Source organism: Dama dama, chromosome 30 (genome assembly GCF_033118175.1).
Source record: "Dama dama isolate Ldn47 chromosome 30, ASM3311817v1, whole genome shotgun sequence".
NCBI classification, from domain to species: domain Eukaryota; kingdom Metazoa; phylum Chordata; class Mammalia; order Artiodactyla; family Cervidae; genus Dama; species Dama dama.
Genome location: NC_083710.1, coordinates 80,725,782 through 80,747,780, shown reverse-complemented (window position 1 = coordinate 80,747,780; position 21,999 = coordinate 80,725,782). Strand labels below are relative to the sequence as shown.

At 42.7% G+C, this 21,999-nt stretch overlaps 1 protein-coding gene across 1 annotated transcript in view; it reads left to right on the top strand.

Annotated features, from left to right (window-relative positions):
* The window catches only part of NALCN (sodium leak channel, non-selective), a 270,853-nt gene that overhangs the window by 217,739 nt on the left and 31,115 nt on the right, over positions 1 to 21,999 (top strand). The window contains exons 21-28 of the mRNA XM_061133830.1: positions 3,963 to 4,054; positions 4,151 to 4,273; positions 7,177 to 7,233; positions 7,458 to 7,578; positions 7,664 to 7,795; positions 8,890 to 9,057; positions 10,800 to 10,904; positions 14,726 to 14,832. Of these exons, the coding sequence (XP_060989813.1) occupies positions 3,963 to 4,054; positions 4,151 to 4,273; positions 7,177 to 7,233; positions 7,458 to 7,578; positions 7,664 to 7,795; positions 8,890 to 9,057; positions 10,800 to 10,904; positions 14,726 to 14,832 (905 nt within the window). The remainder of the gene's footprint in view (positions 1 to 3,962; positions 4,055 to 4,150; positions 4,274 to 7,176; positions 7,234 to 7,457; positions 7,579 to 7,663; positions 7,796 to 8,889; positions 9,058 to 10,799; positions 10,905 to 14,725; positions 14,833 to 21,999) is intronic.

Below are 21,999 nucleotides of genomic sequence, written 5' to 3'. Positions count from 1 at the left end.
ATGGACTGTAGCCCACCAGGCTCCTCCGTCCATGTGATTTCCCAAGCAAGAAGACTGGATTGGGTTGCCACTTCCTTCTCCAAGGGATCTTCCTGACTCAGAAATCAAACCTGTGTCTCCTGAATTGGCCAATGAATTATCTGCTGCTGAGCCACCAGAGAAGTCCTTTTGTTTAGATGGTATAATGCAAAAGTGAAATATCATTTGCATTTGACTGAAATTAAAGACATTTAAAGCATTTTATGGGAATGAGTCACATCATTAACTTTAAATATTTTGCTAATTTCTAAATATCCTAAAATCTAGACCCAGTGTCTTTCATTCCAGGGTTAACATACTAGATAAGAAAATTTTGTTTCTAGGTGAATTTTTCTATCAAAGACTTCATAAGACTTTCCCAAGAATATCTTTGCTTTTCTAGGTCACTCATTTATTTATTAACTGACTCAATAAATATCAATATTTATCAAGTATTTATGATGTGTCAGTTCCTGCTCTAGGGAGAAGTAGCAGGGAAAGAAGACAGAATCTCTGCACTAGGAATAGAGATGTAGACATAGAGATCGGACCTGTGGACACAGCGGGGAAAGGAGAGGGTGGGACAAGCTGAGAAAGTCGCATTGACATATATACACCTATTGTTGTTGTTGAATCGCCAAGTCATTTCCAGCTCCTTGTGACCCCATGGACTGCAGCATGCCAAGCTCTTCTGTCCTTCACTATCTCCCGAAGTTTGCTCAAATTCGTGTCCATTGAGTCAGTGATGGTATCTAACCATCTCACCCTCTGTCCCCCTCTTCAGCTTCCACCTTCAGTCTTTCCCAGCATCAAGGCCTTTTTCAGTGAGTCGACTCTTCACATCAGGTGAAGAGCCAAAGTACTGGAATTTCAGCATCAGTCCTTCCAATGAATATTCAGGACTGATTTCCTCTAGGATTGACTGGTTTGATCTCCTTGCAGTCCAAGGGACTCTCAAGAGTCTTCTCCAGCACCAAAATTCAAAAGCATCAGTTCTTCGGCACTCAGCCTTCTTTATGGTCTGATTCTCACATCTGTGCATGACTACTGGGAAAACCATAGCTTTGACTATTTGGACCATGTGTACAAGAGACAACTAGTGGAAAGTTGCTTTATAGCACAGGGAGTCAGCTCGCTGCTCTGTGATGACCTACAGGGATAGGATGGGGTGGGTGAGATGGAGCTTCGAGAGGGAGGGGATGTACATATACTTATAGCCAGTTCACATCGTTATATAGGAAAGAGCAACACCACACCCTAAAGCAATCATCCTCCAGTTAAACAAATTTAAAAAAAGAATTCCTGCCCTGCAGAAGCTTACATCCTAGTAAAAGAGACAAACAATCAGTGAGCAAACAAATATATAATCCTTTCTGGGAGTGATTTTTATCTAGTTTCCATCATCACTGCTGTGACAGATTTGCTCTGTACTACAAAGAAGAGTAAAATAGTGTAAAGAAATAAAAGGTGGAGATTTGGGGGCAGGGAGCGTTAGAGAGGTGGGGGACACTGTATTAGCCCAGGGACCCAGATGAGGTGAAGGAAAAAGCCATGTGCCAGCCCAGGGAAACCCGAGGAGGGGGACGTCTAACCCATGGGTTACAGTCAACAGCAGCTGGACCATGCTGAGATTACCATGAGAGAGCTGGAAAGGATTAATTAGGTGTTGAGTCTGGATAGCTTGGCTAAGGAGGCAAAGTCTTGAATGTTCAGAGTCAAGGCGAGCATCTGAGAAAGGGAGCGAAACTTCGCAAAGCTTTGGATATTTTTGTTTTTGCCTTTTGCTTTCATGAGAGCTCAGTTGGTAAAGAATCCGCCTGTGATGCAGGAGACCCTGGTTCAGTTCCTGGTTGGGAAGAGCCGCTGGAGAAGCGATAGGCTACCCACCCCAGTATTCTTGGGCTTCCCTTGTGTCTCAGCTGGTAAAGAATCCACCTGCAATGTGGGAGACCTGGGTTCGATCCTTGGATTGGGAAGATCCCCTGGAGAAGGGAAAGGCTACCCACTCCAGTATTCTGGCCTGGAGAATTCCATGGACTGTATAGTCCATGGGGTCACAAAGAATCTGACACAACTGAGCAATTTTCACTTTCTTTTCACTTTACCTCTTACTTCTGAAGAGTTTCTAGAGCTTTCAGCACAGTCCATCTGCTGTCTTAGTGAGAGTACACTCTCCTCCAGGCAACACTGAGGATGCAGGAAGTTGATGGTGAGAACACATGATGTTGCCAGTAGCCTATGTGCATGGTTCTAATTGGCGCAAACATCTGTTGACACCATGGTTTTTCAGCTCCAGCTCTGATATGATCCACCATATTGTCAATGTTGAATTATGATAAGATCCAACACATGGCCTTTTAATTTGGAGGTCAAACATGTTACATGGAGAGAGTTGAGAGGCAACACTAATTCAAAGCACTTTCCTTCAGTGAGATTCAATAGAAATCAGTGGTCTACTTAAGCATCAAATTAGAACATGCCTTTGAAGAGGTGTGTTTAAAAAAACACACAATAGAAGTCCCTATTTGAGAAGTCTCCATTCCAGAGGCTTATTTCCTCTTCAGAGATTTTTTATTTTATTTTCTACATAGACAGATAACAAAAATCCATGCCCCGTCTTCATAGCGAAAGGTCACTGGGTTGTACAAATCTGTCTCAGTGTCTTTTCCTCCAGAATAGAAGCCACTTAAAACAAGAGAGTTTTATCTGTCACTTATCCTGAATGATAAGGGATACTGAAATTAAGTCCAAGGAATGCTTTTCTATACAATCAATCCAGTTAGTTGAACAATGGTTCTCCATCTTCTACGGAGTAAAAAGCAGAGTTGGGATCCTAATAACTCAGCTTCTGCTGTCCTGCTGGCCTCAACTCTTCCTAGTCTGCTTCCTCCACCGACGCTGCATCCTGTCTGTTCCACGTGTGAACACACAGACCCACCTCTCCCCAAAAGTGCTGATCTCGGAAGGTGTCCAGTGCCCTGCCTCCTCCTTGTTTTTGCTCAGATAACAGCAGCTCCTTACCAAGGTCTGCTGTGACCTTCTCATGCCCTTAATCCCCCTTTGTTTCTTTTGTTTTTTATTTTAATTTTTTAAGTTGGGGTACAGTTACTGTCCAATGTTGTGTTAGTTTCTGCTGCGCAACAAAGTGAATCAGCTAAACAAACACAGAGATCCCCCCTCTCGGACCTCCTTCCCACCTCTCACCCCCCGTCCTACCCATCTGGGTCCCCACAGACCTCTGAGCTGAGCTCCCTGTGCTATTCAGCGGCTTCCCACTACCTGTTTTACACATGGTGGCGAGTATATGTCAGTTCCAATCTCCCAATTCATCCCACTCCCACCCCAGCATCCACCCATCCCTTCTCTACGTCTGCCTGTGTATTCCTGCCCTGGAAATGGGTTCATCTGTACCATTTTTCTAGATCCAATATATATGCGTTAATATACAATATTTGTTTTTCTCTTTAGCACTAAGCATTTTCTAATATTCTTACTTATTTTGATTTAATTATTAATCTGTCCCCCCAAAAACAGTAACCCCATAAGAACAGGAATTGTGTCATTTCCCCCCATCCCCACTTTGGCCATATCTACAGCACTACAACAGTGCCTGGCAAATAAAAGATTCTCAATAAATGTTCTTATTAGAAAAATATACCCTTTTGTGGAAAAAAAAATATATATACCCCTGCTAAGATGACTCTGGCCATTAAATCTATAAAGTGGGTAGCCATTCCCTTCTCCGGGGGATCTTCCCGACCCAGGGATTGACCCCAGGTCTCTTGCATTGCAGGCAGGTTCTTTACCATCTGAGCCACCAGGGAAGCCCATTAAAATCAACAGAGAGATATTCCTTTCCATTTTTTTTTTTAAATGGTCATCTTCGGGAGGGACCCTCAGAAAACTGTCTCACGTCGATGTGCCCTGTTTTATTTTCTTTCTAGCACTCCAACACAGTGAGATACAGAAATGCACAAAGAGAAGACAGTGAGATAAAGATGATCCAGGAGAAAAAGGAGCAAGCAGAAATGAAAAGGTACAGCGGGATGGGATGGGCTCCCGTTCTGGCAGGGCAGACCTGCCCTAGCCTAACTGACCTCCCCCACCCCAAATGGTGCATTTCCCTGGACAGGAAGGTGCAAGAAGAGGAGCTAAGAGAGAACCACCCCTACTTCGACAAGCCCCTGTTCATCGTGGGCCGAGAGCACAGGTTCAGGAACTTCTGCCGCGTGGTGGTCCGGGCTCGCTTCAACGCGTAAGTGACTCCATGGCAGCCAGGGGTTTGGCCCCGAGTCAGGCAAACAGCAAGGGGTGGGGGGAGTTGTCATCTCAGGAAGAAGGATCATGTCATCCTAATGGGGTCACCAAACAAAGTGTGGGCTAATTAATCAGGCCGCTCCTCTGGGCTGAGCAGCCAACTGGGTGGAAAACAAACAGCAGCAGCACGGAGTTCACATTTACACAAAATGCACGGTTACGAAGCACTTCACAACCACTGTTACTTGTTCCAGGGACGCTCAAAATGTTTGTATCCGGGTGGTTAGCTCCATATTTTATTTTGGAAGCACTCAAACGAGGGAAGATGGAATGACATAGCGAAGGTCACTACCCATGTCTTCTTTTAGACTTGTCGTTTCTTTGTGGTCAAAATACCTTCATTCTAGAATAATAGAGATTCTATTCACGACAAAATAGAGATCAAGCTGGCTAGGGCTTCCATCGCCGACTGTTACGAGAAGAAAACCCACTGGCCAGGGTCCCCGAACCTCCCTTTGTGGAAGAAGTCGTGTAAGAGGCTGTCAGGGTGGTCAGCCCACGGGGCAGTGCATCTGGGACAAGCTAAGCCAAGTTTAGCAAGCAGCCAATGGAGGAAGTGAGGTTCTTTTCATGCGTAACTTTAAGTAAACATCCAGAGGACATTATGGATCCTGGAAAAAGTGTGAAAAAAATTTTTTTTTTTAATTTTTTTAATGCAGACCTTTTTAAAGTCTTTCTTGAACTTGTGACAGCATCACTTCTGTTTTATGTTTCGGTGTTTTGAGCATGAGGCACATGGGATCTTAACTTCTCGACCAGGGATGGAACCTGCACCCCCTGCATTGGAAGGTGAAGTCTTAACCACTGGACCACCAGGGAAGTCCGAGAAAGTGTGAAAACTTTCCATTCGGTAGCTGGACCTTCCCTGATGCCATTATTAGTAGTATATTGGACTGAATTGTGTCACCCTCATCCAAAGAAATTCAAATGTTGAAGCCCTCGGAATGTGACCTTTTTGGAGAGAAGGACTTTGCAGAGGTAATTAGATTAAAATGAGGTCATTCAGGTGGCCTTAATCCAATAAGACTGGCATCCTTATAAGATGAGGAAATTGGGACACAGATTGCTCTAGAGGATGGACAACGTGAAGACACAGGGAGGGGACAGCTGTCTTCAGGTCAAGGAGAGAGGCTGGAGCAGATTCCTCCCTCAAGCCTCCGAAGGAACCGACCCTCCAATACCTTCAACCCAGGTGTCCACCTCCAGAACTGGAGAAGTTTCTGCTGTCTAAGCCACTCAGCCTGTGGCGCTTTGTCCCAGCGGCCCTGGGAAACTAATGAAGGGCTTCCCTGGTGGCTCAGTGGTAAAGAATCACCTGCAATGCAGGAGACCAGGGTTCAATCCCTGGGGTGGGAAGATCTCCTGGAGGAGGGCATGGCAACCCAATCCAGTTTTCTCACCTGAAGAATCCCATGGACAGAGGAGCCTGGCAGGTCGCAGTCCAAGGAGGTGCAAGAATCGGACATGACTGAGTGACTGAACAATATCAACAGGAAACTAAACTCCTCAGAGCCGGAGGAGACCTCAGGAGCCACTGGGGCTCATTTGTGCCCGCTCCCAACAAAGGCGGGCTGGGGGTGAGGGCTTTGCCCAGGAACATCAGCTATGGCATGACCCTCTCTGACCGCCAGTCTATGTTCTTCCTGCTATTCTAGAAAGACCTTCCCAGTTAAAAGCACCTTAGTAGTAATGATTGAAAACTCTGGGTTTTCACTAAGTAGAAAGAAACTGACAGTGTATGGTTGATTTGATCTGTTCCTAAAGTGGGTTTTTCATTGGGAATTATCCCATTGGCTGCTTCCATGTTTTTGTCTAATTGGGAATTCTCCACTTTATGTCCTGTGCTAATTCTCTTATGTCAGCAACATACCTCCAGTGGCCCCAGAAAGATTTTACAGTAACTGGAAGCACACGTACACACAAAGAGGGTGAGGAATTTCACTGAAGACTGCTCCTGGGCTTCCTGGAAGTAAAAGTTGTAAATCCACACCCCCAAGAAATTCTATATAAATTACTCAGCAAGATCACAGTGAAATACAGAGTGAAGAATTCTACTTAATCCATGGATTAAGTTAATTAAATAATTATGAGGAACATCCGTGAACTGCTAAGGCAAAGACTTTGAATGCTTTTAAATGGAAGTCAAAATTTAATTTTCTAATATCCTCATCAGAAATTGTTGAATGGAGTCATGAGTCCTAAAATCAAGCATGCTGAAAAATGTAAACTTGAGTTGGACCGTAGAGAAGAGAAGATTTGACCATAAATCATCTTCAATGCTGAGCACCAAAGATTTGATGCTAGAGAAAATTTTTGAGAGTCCCTTGGACAGCAAGGAGATAAAACCAGTCAATCCTAAAGGAAATCAACCCTAAATATTCATTGGAAGGATTGATGCTGAAGCTGAAGCTCCAATATTTTGGCCACCTGATGTGAAGAGCTGACTCATTAGAAAAGGCCCTGGTGCTGGGAAGGATTGAGGGCAAGAGAAGTGTCGACAGAGGATGAGATAGTTGGATGGCATCACCAACTCCATGGACGTGAGTTTGAGCAAACTCCAGGAGATAGTGCAAGACAGGGAAGCCTGGCATGCTGCAGTCCATTAGGCTGCAAAGAGTTGGACACAACTTAGCGACAATAGCAAACCACCCACTGAAACTCTTCTGATTTTTCTTCCATCTAGTGTTCTCTGCCTTCCAAAGTCACATACAATTAACATTTATGTAAGAGACATTTTTTAGAGGATTTGAAAGAATTTAGGTAGATGAGATGTTTATGCATACTACGAGCCAAGTTGTAACACACATGCTATTTGCAGAATTTCTGTGTTCTCTCTTACAGATCTAAAACAGATCCGGTCACAGGAGCTGTGAAAAATACAAAGTACCATCAACTTTAGTAAGCATTACAAACTCTGTTTTCCATGCACCTTTGAAGTTCCACAAACTGCATAAACGTTTAAAATCTTATTTTCTTTGTGTATCATGATATGAAATAGACAATTGGGGATTCATTTTAAAAATGCCAGTCAACGTTTGTAGACTCACAAAAGCATCATCTCTGACTTCTAGCAACTTTTCCCAGAGAATTTGCGTTTCTCACTTTTGTCTGGTCTTCGGCAGTGACTTGCTGGGCTTGGTGACTTATCTGGACTGGGTCATGATCATCGTAACCATCTGCTCCTGCATCTCCATGATGTTCGAATCCCCCTTTCGAAGAGTGATGCACACACCTACTTTGCAGGTATCTCACCTCTTGGCTCAGCAGAGAAACGCTGACCTGCAATTTTTGCATTCATGGTGACCAGACTGCCTTCTGCCCATTTCAGATTGCTGAGTATGTGTTTGTGATATTCATGAGCATTGAGCTTAATCTGAAGATTATGGCAGATGGCCTATTTTTCACTCCGACCGCTGTCATCAGGGACTTTGGTGGAGTAATGGACATATTTATATATCTTGTAAGTCTTCAGTTAGTTCCTAAATACAAAATGGAATGATTTTGTCAAATCACCTGCATTTATTGGTACAAGAGTGAGATACATGAGTCAGAGGTTCAGCTGCTGTAACTGATTTCCTAAGTAGAGTCATAGTCTATTACAGGCATGCATGTAAAATCTAAATAAAAAGCATTAAAAAATATTCATGGATATGGTTCAGATACATCAACTACATTCATGTATGCATAAGACATGCATTAATGACGTCTAAGATATCAAAGCTAGTTTGCACGCCACAATTCTTATGGCACCTATGCATAAAAAAAAAACTACATCATATGAGTCGCGTATCACTGAAAACAAATAGAGTATGGTTGGACAACTCTTCCAACACCAGGAATAAAATAAAATACCAGGCCAGAGAGGGTGACCTTTGAACTGTCTGTTTAAACTAAATGGTGGGGGAGGGGGGCAGTGGTGAAAATTCCCTGGCAGTCCAGTTGCCTAAGACTCAGCACTTCCACTGCAGGGGGCATGGGTTCAAACCCTGGTCAGGGAACTAAGATCCCACACTGCCATGCAGTGGAGCCACCTCCCAAAAAAACTAAATGGGAAAACCATAGTTAGAGGACTCAAAGAAATTTCCATCTTTCTGTTTGTCTGAGAAGGCATGAAATCAATGTCTTTTCCAACACAGCAAACAAAATTATGACTGTTAGCATGTAGCATGTTTAGATCATTAACAAAATAGTAAGTATTCAGTCAAGTGTGAGGTTTAGTATCCTTGACCAAAGGAATTTCTACCCTGCTAACATCTATAGAGCCTCCAGTGTATATGTTAAAAGAAGGGGCAGGATGTACCTGAGTCCCCACACCCATGGTGTGGGCACCCCTATTTCATTCCTGCAAACATCTGATGATTTCTTTGGGGGCTCACAGGTCTGGATCAAGTCCATAGAGCTGAGTTACATGTCTTAATACATCCAGTGAATGCTTGTCCTACATGACACATGAAATCTCTGCTAAAGGAAACTTGTGCCCAGTTAGCTCACAGCAAATGCAGATAGTAGAGGATAAATTGCATAAATTCTGGAGGTTATTTTTTTTCCCTCCAGGTGAGCTTGATATTTCTTTGTTGGATGCCCCAAAACGTGCCTGCAGAGTCTGGAGCTCAGCTCTTACTGGTTCTCCGCTGCCTTCGACCACTGCGCATATTCAAGCTGGTGCCTCAGATGAGGAAGGTTGTTCGAGAACTTTTCAGCGGCTTTAAGGAAATTTTTCTGGTATGTTGCAGTCACACTTCGCTTCTGGCCACATAGTCTAGCTCATACTATAGCAAATGAAGGGATAAAGTGAGTCTTGCTCTTCAAGGTTAAGTCTACCATTTTGTTTATTGCCAGAAGATTATAAAGGTACTAGAAAAACACAACACATATTCAAAGACTTTACACCTGGATGCTTCTGGCTTATTAGTGTATTTAATTCAGTGAACATTTATAGTAAGTTAAAGGGAAGCCCTCTGGAAAGTATAATGGAAGGAGAATCCAAAGAGCTAGTACTGTTGACATTTCCATTCCTACCTCTTGACCCTAAATTCTACTCTGAGTTTTAGTTGCTAAATCTGGAAATTAAGAAGAAAATTCAACACCATCAACTTCACAAATGATAATAGGAGTTCATAGGTCTGAGCTCATAATCTCATTTTCTGTGTCCCCAAACTCATATAGCCCAAAATTTCACCTTAATCTTTGGAGTGTTAACATAAAACAACTCTTCAAAACTGTAACATGCAGGTGAGCCTTACTTTAAGTAACCTCAATATACAGTAATGAATACTTAGAAATATGATTGAGGAGAAAATATAATTGTTAATTGAGCAAATAATTGATTTAGGATCTTTTAAGAGTAGAACCGCAAATAAAACAATGAGGAAGAGACTCTTTGCTCACAGTCTGTTAAAGAAGACTCTTTGCCTTACAGGTGAGGGACATAGGATTCTTTTCATTAATGTTGAGTTCTGCATGTGCATGGAAAACATGAATTGATTTACGTAAGCTTGTTTTGTATCTTGCTTGCTAGAAGCACACTTATAGTGAGAGAACAGCTGTAGTTGGGGTTGATTCTAAGGTATTTTAAAGACAGGCTATTATGTTGCTACAGGCACATATTAATAGATGCTAATATTTTTTCAAAAGCTGTGTTTAAAATTCAATTTTGTTTTGTTTTTTGCACTATAACCATAACACAGTGGCTTTTCCCACAACTGGAACTGAGGGAAAACAGAATAGCACAGTGAATTTTCCTGACAACAAATGTGCATGCATCTTTCAGTCCTGATAGAATTTAGAAAATGGTCTGAGTCTTGATCCAGAGAATGGCTCTGTGTAATTTCAGTACATTTAAGAGATATGTTTAGATGATTCAGCCAGCACAGATGAGTGGTGTGTTCAGTATGTTTGCCTCTTCTCTCTGCTGAGACCAAAACAGTCATCCAGCAGAGGGCGTGGCAGCCACCCACCAGATTTGCTGTTCACGACTGTGTGATCTCACAGCCTCTGTATGTGGGACCTTCACACGCCCTCAGCTCTGAAGCCCCCAAGAAAGCCAAGCCACAGTCCCCCTTACTTAGGCTCTGCTAGCAGACATATGAATCCATTTTGAGGAAATGGGGGAAACAGAATTATTTCACCATTTTTCCTTTCTTCCATTCAATAAAATAAAGCAACGTGTTGATTTTAAAATCAGAAAGGTCCAACTCATATCAAAAATACCTTAGCCTGTGTTCTTATGTGAAAGTCATGTGTTTTTACCCTAAAAATGCCAAACCTGTTGTTAATTTCCTCCTTTTAACGTTACAGTCAGGTTAATTGAATGACCTGTGGGGGAGACATTAAAAGATAACATCCAAAGACTGAATATTGTCCCATGTTTTCTGAAAAGCCCTGTTTGTATCACTGCTCGAACCAAACCTACTGTTTTATAAACATTTTACGAAGAGATTTGCTATCTCACCCATTTCTTCCAGGTCTCCATTCTCTTGCTGACCTTAATGCTCGTTTTTGCAAGTTTTGGAGTTCAGCTTTTTGCTGGTAAACTGGCCAAATGCAATGATCCCAACATTATTAGAAGGGTAAGATGTCCTTTCTGTCTTTGGGGATGAAAATCCGGGACGTTTACCATCCCTGGGTAACCATGTGCAGAGGCTGCCATGAGAAGAGAACTCTAAGGATACTCTTCCCGTGGACTGTCTTTGCAGCGGCGTGTCTCTTCCGGCGGGTGAAGGTTTATAAGATGAAAACGCATCTCAGATGCGTCCTGCTCAATCCGACTCTCAATCCTACTCTCCCACCTATTCCAGAGTCCAGCCACTGCTGACATCTTTGGTGTAGTCACCCCAGATTCCATGTGAAAACTTTCCCTTTAGTTCTTCCCTAACTTAACCCTGCCTCTGCAGGGACCTGACATTCATATTAGCAAACAGCACACCCCCCCGATATAAAAGGAAAAGTTTGACTTCCAGGCCCCCTCTTATGACTTATCCATTCCACATTCCTCCATTAGGAAGTTAGGACCCCACATTATCTCTTTGTTTCCCACAGTCTCCCCCATGAAGACAACTAAGACCAAAGCTTGAATGCTCTTGATTCTACACTTTTCTTTTTTGGCCATGCCACAAGGTTTGTGGAGTCTTAGTTCACCCACCAGGGATTGAACCCGGGCCCCCAGCAGTGGAAGCACTGAGTCTTAACCGCTGGACTGCCAGGGAATTCCATCTACTCTTCTCTTTCTCTTTCCTTGGCCAATGTTCTGAGAGGAAGGTGGAACAGCCCCCGTATGTCAGTAGCTGAACATAAAATGAAATGAATGTGTTGCATGTTGAATAATTCAGACAGCTGCCCTCCAGATGACGATGTGAGGTCTCACATTTCTTCTGTTCTGTGTCTGCACCCTTTGCCACCTTCAAAGACTTCTCTGTGCAGCTGGCAGTTAGGAACAGAAAACCATCTCTCGGAGGACAATGGGCTGAGCCTGGGAGTAGCACCTCTGATCTCCCCGCTCCTCATGTCCCACTGGAAAAGGTGTAGCCTTCCTGGGCTGAAGGAAACCTATGGTGTGTAGTTGAATGGTGTATTCTGTAGGCAAGGGGGTAGAGTTTGGTTAATAATTAGCCAATCTCTGCTGCACAACCCATTCTCTTAGAATCCTGCCAGCTATTACAAGTAGGTTAATGGAGTGAACCCACTTCTGCTGATGTATAAGCTAGCAAGAGTATTTCCTCTTCCATCCGGGTAAAACAACACCTAAAGTCCATTAAAATGAATGTTCCCTAAAGTGCTATCAGAGCTGACTGTACTACTTACTTCCATATTTCCAGCAAGTATGGCTATGTAATATAGATTTTATATTATTGTGACCATTGTTAACATTTTGAGCCTTCTGATTGTAAAATTTACTAGCTTTTAGCCACGAAATTAAAAGACGCTTGGTCCTTGGAAGAAAAGCTATGAAAAACCTAAACAGCATCTTAGAAAGCAGAGACATCACTTTCCGACAAAGGTCCATATGGTCAAAGCTATGGTTTTTGCAGTAGTCATGTACACATGGGAGAGCTGGACAATAAAGAAAGCCGAGTGCCGAAGAATTGATGCCTTCGAACTGTGGTGTTGGAGAAGACTCTTGAGAGTCCCTTGGACTGCAAGGAGATCAAGTCAGTCCATCCTAAAGGAAATCAGTCCTCAAACTTCATTGGAAGGACTGATGCTGAAGCTAAAGCTACAATACATTGGCCACCTGATTCGAAGAGATGACTTACTGAAAAAGACCCTGATGCTAGGAAGGATTGAGGGCAGGAGGAGAAGGGGGCAACAGAGGATGAGATGGTTGGATGGCATCACTGACTCAATGGACATGAGTTTGAGCATGCTCTGGGAGACGGTGTAGGACAGGGAAGCCTGGCTTGATGCAGTCCATGGGGTTGCAAAGAGTCAGACACAACTTAGCAACTAAACAACAATCATAAAGCTTAATAGCTCTCAAATCATTGTAAGATACAGTTAACACCTTTGTCCAGATATGTTACCAGTCATGTTAACAATGAGATTTTTCAGGAAGAGGCATAGCAGAAGAGACAGGCTGAGGTCAGGCAGACCTTATGTTGTTTCACAAAGTTGCTGCTTCCTTTAAATCCACTCCCCGGAGGTTCTGGGAACTTTGATAAACATGAGAAGACATGCAACAAACATGGTATAAAGGTCATGGTGTACCCGAAAGCTAAACTAAGACAGTAATAATGAGCTGATGCATTAGTCCATGAGCTCATGTAAGGAAAACAGTGTTATTTTAGGTCCATCCTGAATAGAGGCCAGAAAGATAATAACTACATTTCAAGATGAAGCCTGTAGAAATCTTGGATGACTCAGTAGAGTAATAATGGCCTAAGAGCCTTGTGATTTTACACTATCTGCTTATCACCAGCCCAAAGGGTGGTGACTTGTACAGGGGTCAAGGACACACAGTGGACGAACAGACACACAGATATCACAAGGCATGTATCCTTCTCCCCAGAACAATGAGGCCTCTGTGGAAAGCTCAGAAAGAAAGTCTAAGAAAAACGTAGCCTTTACAAAGGCCTTGGAGAGCAAGCAGAACAATTGGAAAGAAATTGGTGTAGTGAGACACGGTCCAGGTCTTTATAACAGAACAAGTTCTTTCCTAGTCCTCATATAAGACGCCAGGGTCAAGTGGGCCATGTGGTTGAACGGAATATCCAAGTTCTGCCTTGGATCTTCCGTTCACTTTTACAAAAGAAGAGACGAACTCAAGGAAAAGAGGAAACTACATACCCCCAACATTGGGATCATACAACTCACATGTAAAGGTCATGAAGCTTGTGTTGTTGATGTCTTGTTTCCACTTGGAATCATATAACATGTGCTATTTGATGGCTGGCTTCTTTCACTGACCATCATATCTTCAGGGTTCACCCATAGTGTAGCATCTCTCAGTACTGCATCATTTTTATGGCTGAGTTATATTCCATTTTGTGGATATACCACATTTGTTTATGTATTTGTTCAGTAATGGACATGTGAATTGCTTCCACCATTGGGCAGCTATAAATAATGCTATTTATGATAATGATATAAACATTCATGTACAAATTTGCATGTGGATATATGTTTCATTTCTCTTGGGCAAGATATCTAGGAGAAGAGTTTCTGGTTCCTACCGTAGCTCCTGGTTTAATCATTTAAGGACCTGCCACGCTGTTTTCCAAAGTGGCTGCACCAGTTCTCATCCCCACCAGCAGTGTTTGAGAATTCTAGTATAAGGATTAGGATTTCTGCACATCCTCACCAAAGCTTGTCGTTGTTTAACTTCCTGATTACAGCCTTCTTTGTGAGTGGGAAATGGTTTTCCATGTGGTTTTGATTTGAATTTCCCTAATAACTAATGGGGGCTTCCCTCATAGCTCAGATGGTAAAGAATCCACCTACAATGCAGGAGACCCTGGTTCAATCCCTGGGTTGGGAAGAATCCCTGGAGAAGGGAAAGTCTACCCACTCCAGTATTCTGGCCTGGAGAATTCCATGGACTGTATAGTACATGGGGTCACAAAGAGTCAGACACGACTGAACAATTTTCACTTTCATGACTAATGTTGCAGAGCATCTTTTCATGTGCTCATTGGCTATTTGTATCTCTCCTTGGAAGAATGTCAGTTCACGTATGAATACTGGCCACTTACTAAACAGTCTCAGCATCGACTTTCACCTGCTTATCTCTGAAGTCTTTATCACTACTAGCTGAGTCGCTGTGCACATCTGTGTCGTTAGATAAAAGACCTCTGTTGTTCTGCATAAAAAGTGTTGCTGATCTTTTATCTTTTCTGAATTCGTTTTCTGACCAGATTCCTCTCTTTGTCTTTTTATTTTTTTTTCCCCGTTTTAGGAAGATTGTAATGGAATATTCAGAATTAATGTCAGTGTGTCCAAGAACTTAAATTTAAAATTAAGACCTGGAGAGAAAAAACCTGGATTTTGGGTGCCCCGTGTTTGGTAAGCATATCAGAAAAATATCCTGAAAAATGCTATATTTGTCAGCATCTGGATTTCCAGCCCACCCCCCAGTTTTACTGAGAAATAATTGCCATGTGTCACTATATAAGCTTAAGGCATACAGTATGATGGTTTGATTTACAGGTATTGTAAAATGATTACCACAATAGGTTTAATTAACATCGATCATCTCATATGGGCTTCCCTTGTGGCTCAGCTGGTAAAGAATCCACCTGCAATGAGGGAGACGTGGGTTTGATGCCTGGGTTGGGAAGACCCCCTGGAGAAGGGAAAGACTACCCACTCCAGTATTCTGGCCTGGAGAGTTCCATGGACTGTATAGTCTATGGAGTCACAAAGAGTCAGACACGACTGAGCAGCTTTCACTTTCACTTTCACTTTGCTTTTCATCTCATATAGACCCAGTAGAAAGAAAACAAATTCTCTTTGTGATGAGAACTCAGGATCTAGTCTCTTAACAGCTTTCCTGTGTATCATACAGCAGTATTAACTGTAGTCCTAATGTTGTACATTACATCCCTAGTATTTATTTACCTTAAAACTGGAAGTTTGTACCTCTGCCCACCTTCCTCCACCCCCTGCCCCGCCCAGCCATCCCTGCCTCTAGTAGTCATGAGTCTGATCTCTTTTTTCTATGACTTTCGTTGGGGGTCAGTGGTTTTATTTTGCTTTGCTTTTTTGGAGTCCATATATAAGTAATAGTATGCAGTATTTGTATTTCTCTGTCTGATACATTCACTTAGCATAATGCCTTGTTGGTCCATCCATGTTATGTAAAGGTATCTATGGAGAAGACTCTTGAGAGTCCCTTGGACAGCAAGGAGATCCAACCAGTCCATCCTAAAGGAGATCAGTCCTCGGTGTCCGTTGGAAGGACTGATGCTGAAGCTGAAACTCCAGTACTTTGGCCACCTCATGCAAAGAGTTGGCTCATTGGAAAAGACCCTGATGCTGGGAGGGATTGGGGGCAGGAGGAGAAGGGGACGACAGAGGATGAGATGGCTGGATGGCATCACCGACTCGATAGGCATGAGTTTGCGTAAACTCTGGGAGTTGGTGATGGACAGGGAGGCCTGGCGTGCCTCGATTTATGGGGTCACAAAGAGTCGGACACGACTGAGCGACTGAACTGAACTGAACTGATAGTATAAGGTTTTAAAGCAGCATAATATGACATGAAACTATCTGCTAGAGTTACTTAAAAGTAATGCAAGGCAAAGCCCTGGATTACAGTAGGATGCAAAACTAGAATAAAATAAATAAGAGAATGAGTAATACACTAATCCCAGGTTGCTTCATGAAACTAATGAAATATCACTGCAGTATCTAATACCTTAAAGCATGTATCTGAATTCACATGGCTTTAAAAATTAGTGAGGCTTATAAAAAAGAAGGAAATAATGCCATTGGCAGCAGCGTGGATGAACCTAGAGGTTATCGTACTAAGCGAAATAAGTCAGACAGAGAAAGACAAATAACATGTGATATCACTTAACTGTAGAATCTAAATGAATAATACAGATGAACTTATTTACAAACTAGGAATAAGCTCACAGGCATAGAAAACCAGCTTATGGTTACCAAAGGGGAAAAGGGAGGAAGGGATAAATTAGAAATTTGGAATTAGCAGATACACATTACTATATATAAAATAGATAAATAGCAAGGACCTGCTGTAGAGCACTGGGAACTATATTCAATATCTTATAATAGCTATAATAGAAGAAAATCTGAAAATATATATATATTCTATATATAGAGATTTATATATAGCATATATTATAGAGTGAATTATATATAGAATATATTATAGAGTGAATTACATAGAGAATATATAGAATATATTACAGATAGAATTATATAAAAAATATATATGAAATGTTATATATAAAATCATATATAAAATATAGAGAATATATATGCCATATATATATATATGAATCACTTTGCTTTACACCTGAAACTCACACAATGCTGTAAATCAACTTCACGTCAATAAAAATAAATAAATTAAAATTTTAAAAATTAGGCTTCAAAGAATAAAGATTTTCTATCAAACTTGTTCAGATATTAATTTTTAATTAAACCAATTTTTAAATGTTTAATAATTTTAATCAAATCAAAACTAAGCTCATCCTGATTTCATGTCTTTAAGGAAGATGTGATGTTCTCATAACAGTTGTGGAGAAGCCTGAATCATAAAGCGAGTTCAATTTTAAAACCCATTTACTTTGAAGGGTTTTGTTATTGAAACCCTGGAAGGGAATAATCAGTAACACGATTGTATCTCTCTAAAAAAAAATTTTTTTTTTTTAAATAAGTTTTCAGAGCATCAGCATCAAAGCCGGAGGTACCTCGTCCCTTCGTTCTCATCCATTTTCCTAACGACTGTGAATGGAATCTCTCAATCTGCTTCACTGATGCACTGAGGGCTCTGTCAGCTTCGTTTTGTCCTTTTAAATCCTTATCTGTTTTCTCTTTATTTCATTTTTACCTCTTAGAATAATGAGTGAACCACAGCAACTGCTCTGCTTTTGTCCAATTGATGTTCTCTACTAAATGTCAAAACTCTTTAAAAGGAGTAGCGTTTCACACAGTTGTTCCCTTAGGACTCATCACTACCTGCTTTGGCATTCCTGTAACATGAAATTCACTTTCATACACAACTCAATACAATTTATATTGGGTTTTTCTAATACCAAAGAACTATGGTAAAAGAGATTAATTTTAGATATAAGGCTTGAGCTTGGGTAGAGAAGTATATAGCACATGGGAATATCTTTATCCCAGTGTTAACTAGAAAAGCCGTCTAATTTACATTACCATAAAAAATTAAAGAAGCACAAAACGTTTATTTTGTTGTGAGATTTAAAACTCATTATTATACCTTAAATAATTTATTTATATCAGGACATCAGTTTTTTTTTTTTTTTTCTCCTGCTGTTTTGGAATTTTGGCTAAAGTCTCAAGGCTGAGGTCACTAGAAGATAAAGTATTCTAACATTTTAAAAAGACCAACTAGCTCAATCCCAGGAGACCTTACTAAAACATTATCCACCTCCATCACCCAGCTTCTGTAAAAGAAAACACTGCACGCAAAGATGGTGTCGTGGTAGTGAATGAAGTCAACAGCAGAGAGTTCCGTGGCCTCCACTCCCATCACCGTGGGGAAAGCTGGAGGGTGCTCCCCGCCCAGGTCGAGTGAGCACCCCCGGGAGGACCAGCTGCTATCAGAGATTGGCACGGCAAGAAGAGAGGCTCTTGTGGGCAAGCTGCTTCTCGCCAGCTGGCAGGACAGGGTAGTCTGGTATTTCTGGAGGCCCATGTCATCCCTGCCGAGGGCCACCTGGCCTGAGCCTTCTTCGTCACAACTGCTGAGCCCACACGCTGCAGCCAGGGAAGCCCGCGTGCCCTGGAGCCCCTGCTCCACTGCAAGGGCAGCCACTGCAGGGAGGAGCCCGTGCACCGCAACTGGAGAGGAACCCTGCTTGCCACAACAGGCGAAAAGCCTCCCAGCAAGGCAGACCTAGCCCAGCCCAAATAAAATCATCATCATAATAAATTCATTACATTAAAAAAAAAAATATATGAGATATTAGTAAAGGCAACAGATCAAGAGAGAATTACCCCTGAAAAGATAGTTTGGGGACTTCCCTGGTGGTCCAAGGGTTGGCTCTCTGCTTGCCAGTCCAGGGGGTGCAGACTCGATCCCTAATTGGGGAGCTAAAATCCCACCTGCCTCGGGGCCAAAAAAAAAACAAAACTTAAAGCAGAAACAATAGGGTAACAAATTCAATAATGACTTTGAAAATGATGCACATCAAAAAGAAAAAGAAAAGATAGTTTGCTATTCACAGTACCTGGGTGGGGGGGGTGCATATGACATCACAGGGGACCACGTGGGGAAGCACCAGGTGAATCAGCAGGCAGAGAGATGGGGAGAGCTGGGGCCGGGAGCCTTTACTGTGGCTTCCCTGGGAAGGGACATGTGAGGCAGGGCGAGCAGGCTGAGGGATGGCTGGTTTGAATAGTCTCAGGGGCTCTGGGACATGCATATATGTATGCTAAGTTGCTTCAGGTGTCTCTGACTCTTTGCCACTCCATGGAGTGTAGGCTTCTCTGTCCATGAGATTCTCCAGACAAGAATACTGGAGCGGGTTGCTGTTTCCTCCTCCCAACCCAGAGGTCGAACCCCTGTCTCCTGAGTCTCCTGCATTGGCAGGCTGGTTCTTTGCCACTAGTACCACCTGGGCCTGGGGCATAGATGTGTCCAGAGTGGTCTGTTCCCTGGCAGTGGGGTGATGAGGGCAGGCAGATGGTGGCCCCGAGTACAAAAGCTGGTTACAGGAGATGGTTGGGGTGTGGACTCTGGGCTGGTTGGTTTGTATTTGGGGGGAAAAAAAGCCTTGAGAAGGAACCTTCCTGAGTTTGGGGATGGTGATGAGGGAGACAGGAGGCCAGGAAGGGTGACTCAGACGTTTTATCCGGTCGTCCAGAGCAAAATGCGTCCAGCATCTGTACGTAGGACAGGTTTAAGATTAAAACGTGGAATATTTCTTGGGAACACAAAAATGAGCTCCATGAAAGGACAGTGACTGCTGAGAAGAAAGGGCCCAAGGACAGAGGCCAGCAGAGTCAGATACACAAGACGGGACCCCATGTCTCCAAGTCCAGCTAATCCCACCCGTCTTGTAAGAACCAGGTGGTCACCATATGGGAGGAGTGGACCAGAGTGGCCGACCTTCTTTTTCTTTGCTCAGACTACGTGTCAGGCTTGAGCTGCTGAGAGTAGGATCCTGGTCCAGGTTTGAATGGAGTAGGAATTTTAGACTGAGGCTCATCATATAATGAAAAGTGGCCAAAAATCTTTAGAATCTCCCCAAGTGGTAAAGAACCTGCCTGCCAATGCAGGAGTCGAGGATTCGATCCCTGGGTCAGGAAGACCTCCTGGAGTAGGAAATGACAACCCACTTGAGTATTCTTCCCTGGAAAGTCCCATGGACAGAGGAGCCTGATGGGTTACAGTCCATGGGGTCACAGAGTCAGACATGACTGAAGTGACTTAACAAGCATGCACGTAAGATGTCAGGAAAAGAATAGAATACACTGGAAAGTAGTAATGGGAGGAGAGTAAGCCATTTCTGTTCGTACCCTATGGTGTTCACCCTGCTCCATAAAACCAGCTCTCTATGATTTTAAAATCAGCAAAATGAAATGTAATGTTTTATGCAAGTTACTATTAAGGACTTCAAGTTCAATGGCATTTTAAAAGCATAAACAGAGAGACATCTCTTGAAGATTATCACAATAGTTATTTCCCATTTGTTCAGAATATAATAACTTGGGTGAGGTTTAGCAAAATATAAATCTTTCATCAAATAAATGTCAACTTGTAACAGTTAAAGTTTTCACATATTAATAATCTCGTCAAGAGCTAGCAGCTGAAATTTTTGTGATTTTATACTGGCTAATTTATGATTAAGAAAATAACTTATATCTCAGAATTGGCCTAGAGGAATGTTTTGATAATTATAATTAGGATATAAATATGCAGTAGCTAATTCAGGAGGCAGTCTGGTTTCTGCATTCTCTCTTCAGATGAATACATTCATCTTCTTCTGAATCACTTAGACTTGATGAGATAAAAATTACCTTGGTAAAAAGGATTAAACATATATATTATAAATATTGTATATTTTGTTTTAAGCAGAGATTTGGGATTTAGGAAAATGAAATCCATGAAAGAGAAGTCAACAAAATGCTCAGTTTTGCAATAAATGTATTTACTGTTTACTCTTCTCCAGGTATTATGCTATCACTGGGGACAAGCTATGATCGCTGACCCTTAAAACCTTGAAGTCTAGTGGAGAACAGGAAATAAAATAGTTTAATACAATATGCTGAGGTTTTAATGCTACATAAATAAGCCCATAAATTCACCTGAAGTTCACCAGAAGTTTACCTCTAGGCAATTTCAGATCACACAGCGATATATTCTAGGAGAAAGAGATCAGATGTCTGTGGAGTCTAAGCCTCCCACAATTTGTGTATGCTCTCTAAGAAAAAGAGTGTAAAACGGCTTTGTTAAATTTAACAGAAAGGTTTGAGTATGCAAACTCACTTCCCCGGCCTTTCGTGAATCTTAGAAGGGGCCTGGGCCAAGGAGGGGCCTCGAGGCTTAAGTTTTTTGTTTGTTTTTTTCATTGCTTATTTGGTTCTTTTTGGCCGAGCTGGGTCTTCCTCGCCGCGGGCGCTGTCTGGAGTTGCGCTGCCTGGACTTCTCTCGATGCGGAGCACGGGCTCGAGGCACGCGGTTTCCGGAGCCGTGGCGCAGGGTCTCGGCTACACCGCGGCGCGTGGGGTCTTCCCGGATCAGAGATCGAACCGTGTCCCCCGCGCTGGCAGGCGGATTCTTAACCACGGCACCGCCAGGGAGGTCCCGAGGCTTAAGTTTTCAGTTTCTGTAGCTGATTATCAGGCTAGAGATGATAAAAGGCTGGTGTATCAGCGTTTGATCCTGGGCTAAGGAGAGGCGAATGGTGCGGTGGCGCTGGCAGGAGGAGCACCTAACCGGACTGTGACTGGACCAAGGAGAAGGACCGAAAAGAGAAGACACTCAGTTCACCCCTGAAGGGTGGATAGGAATTAGGCCCGTGGAAGGGGAGGAGCCACGGGCAGGTGGGAGGGAGGGACGAGGCAGAGGTTAGATGGCTGCTGGCTGAGTGAATTCAAAGGGCTATCACCAAAGAGCAAGGCAAAAATAGAAGCCTGCATTCTAAGAAGTGCAAGTTTGGGATGTCTTTAGAGTAAAAGGTAGAAATGTGTCAGACACCAGGTACCATTCTGAATGGTACCATTCGCTGCATCTTCACATCCCAGGGCAGAGGCTAAATTCTTCTCCTCCAAGGCATCTCCATCTTCCCAGGAGAGAACAACTCTCCTTATCATGACCTGGGATCCTTGGAGCATTTGTCTCCAGGGGGTACAAAACTGAACAGATTGTGAGTCAGAACTGTTCTTCATTTCCTGAATTGGATGGACAAAGATTTGCTGTTGTTCAGTCGCTAAATTGTGTCTGATTCCTTGTAACCCCGGGGACTGTAGCACGCCAGGCTTCCCTGTCCTTCACTATCTCCTGGAGTTTGC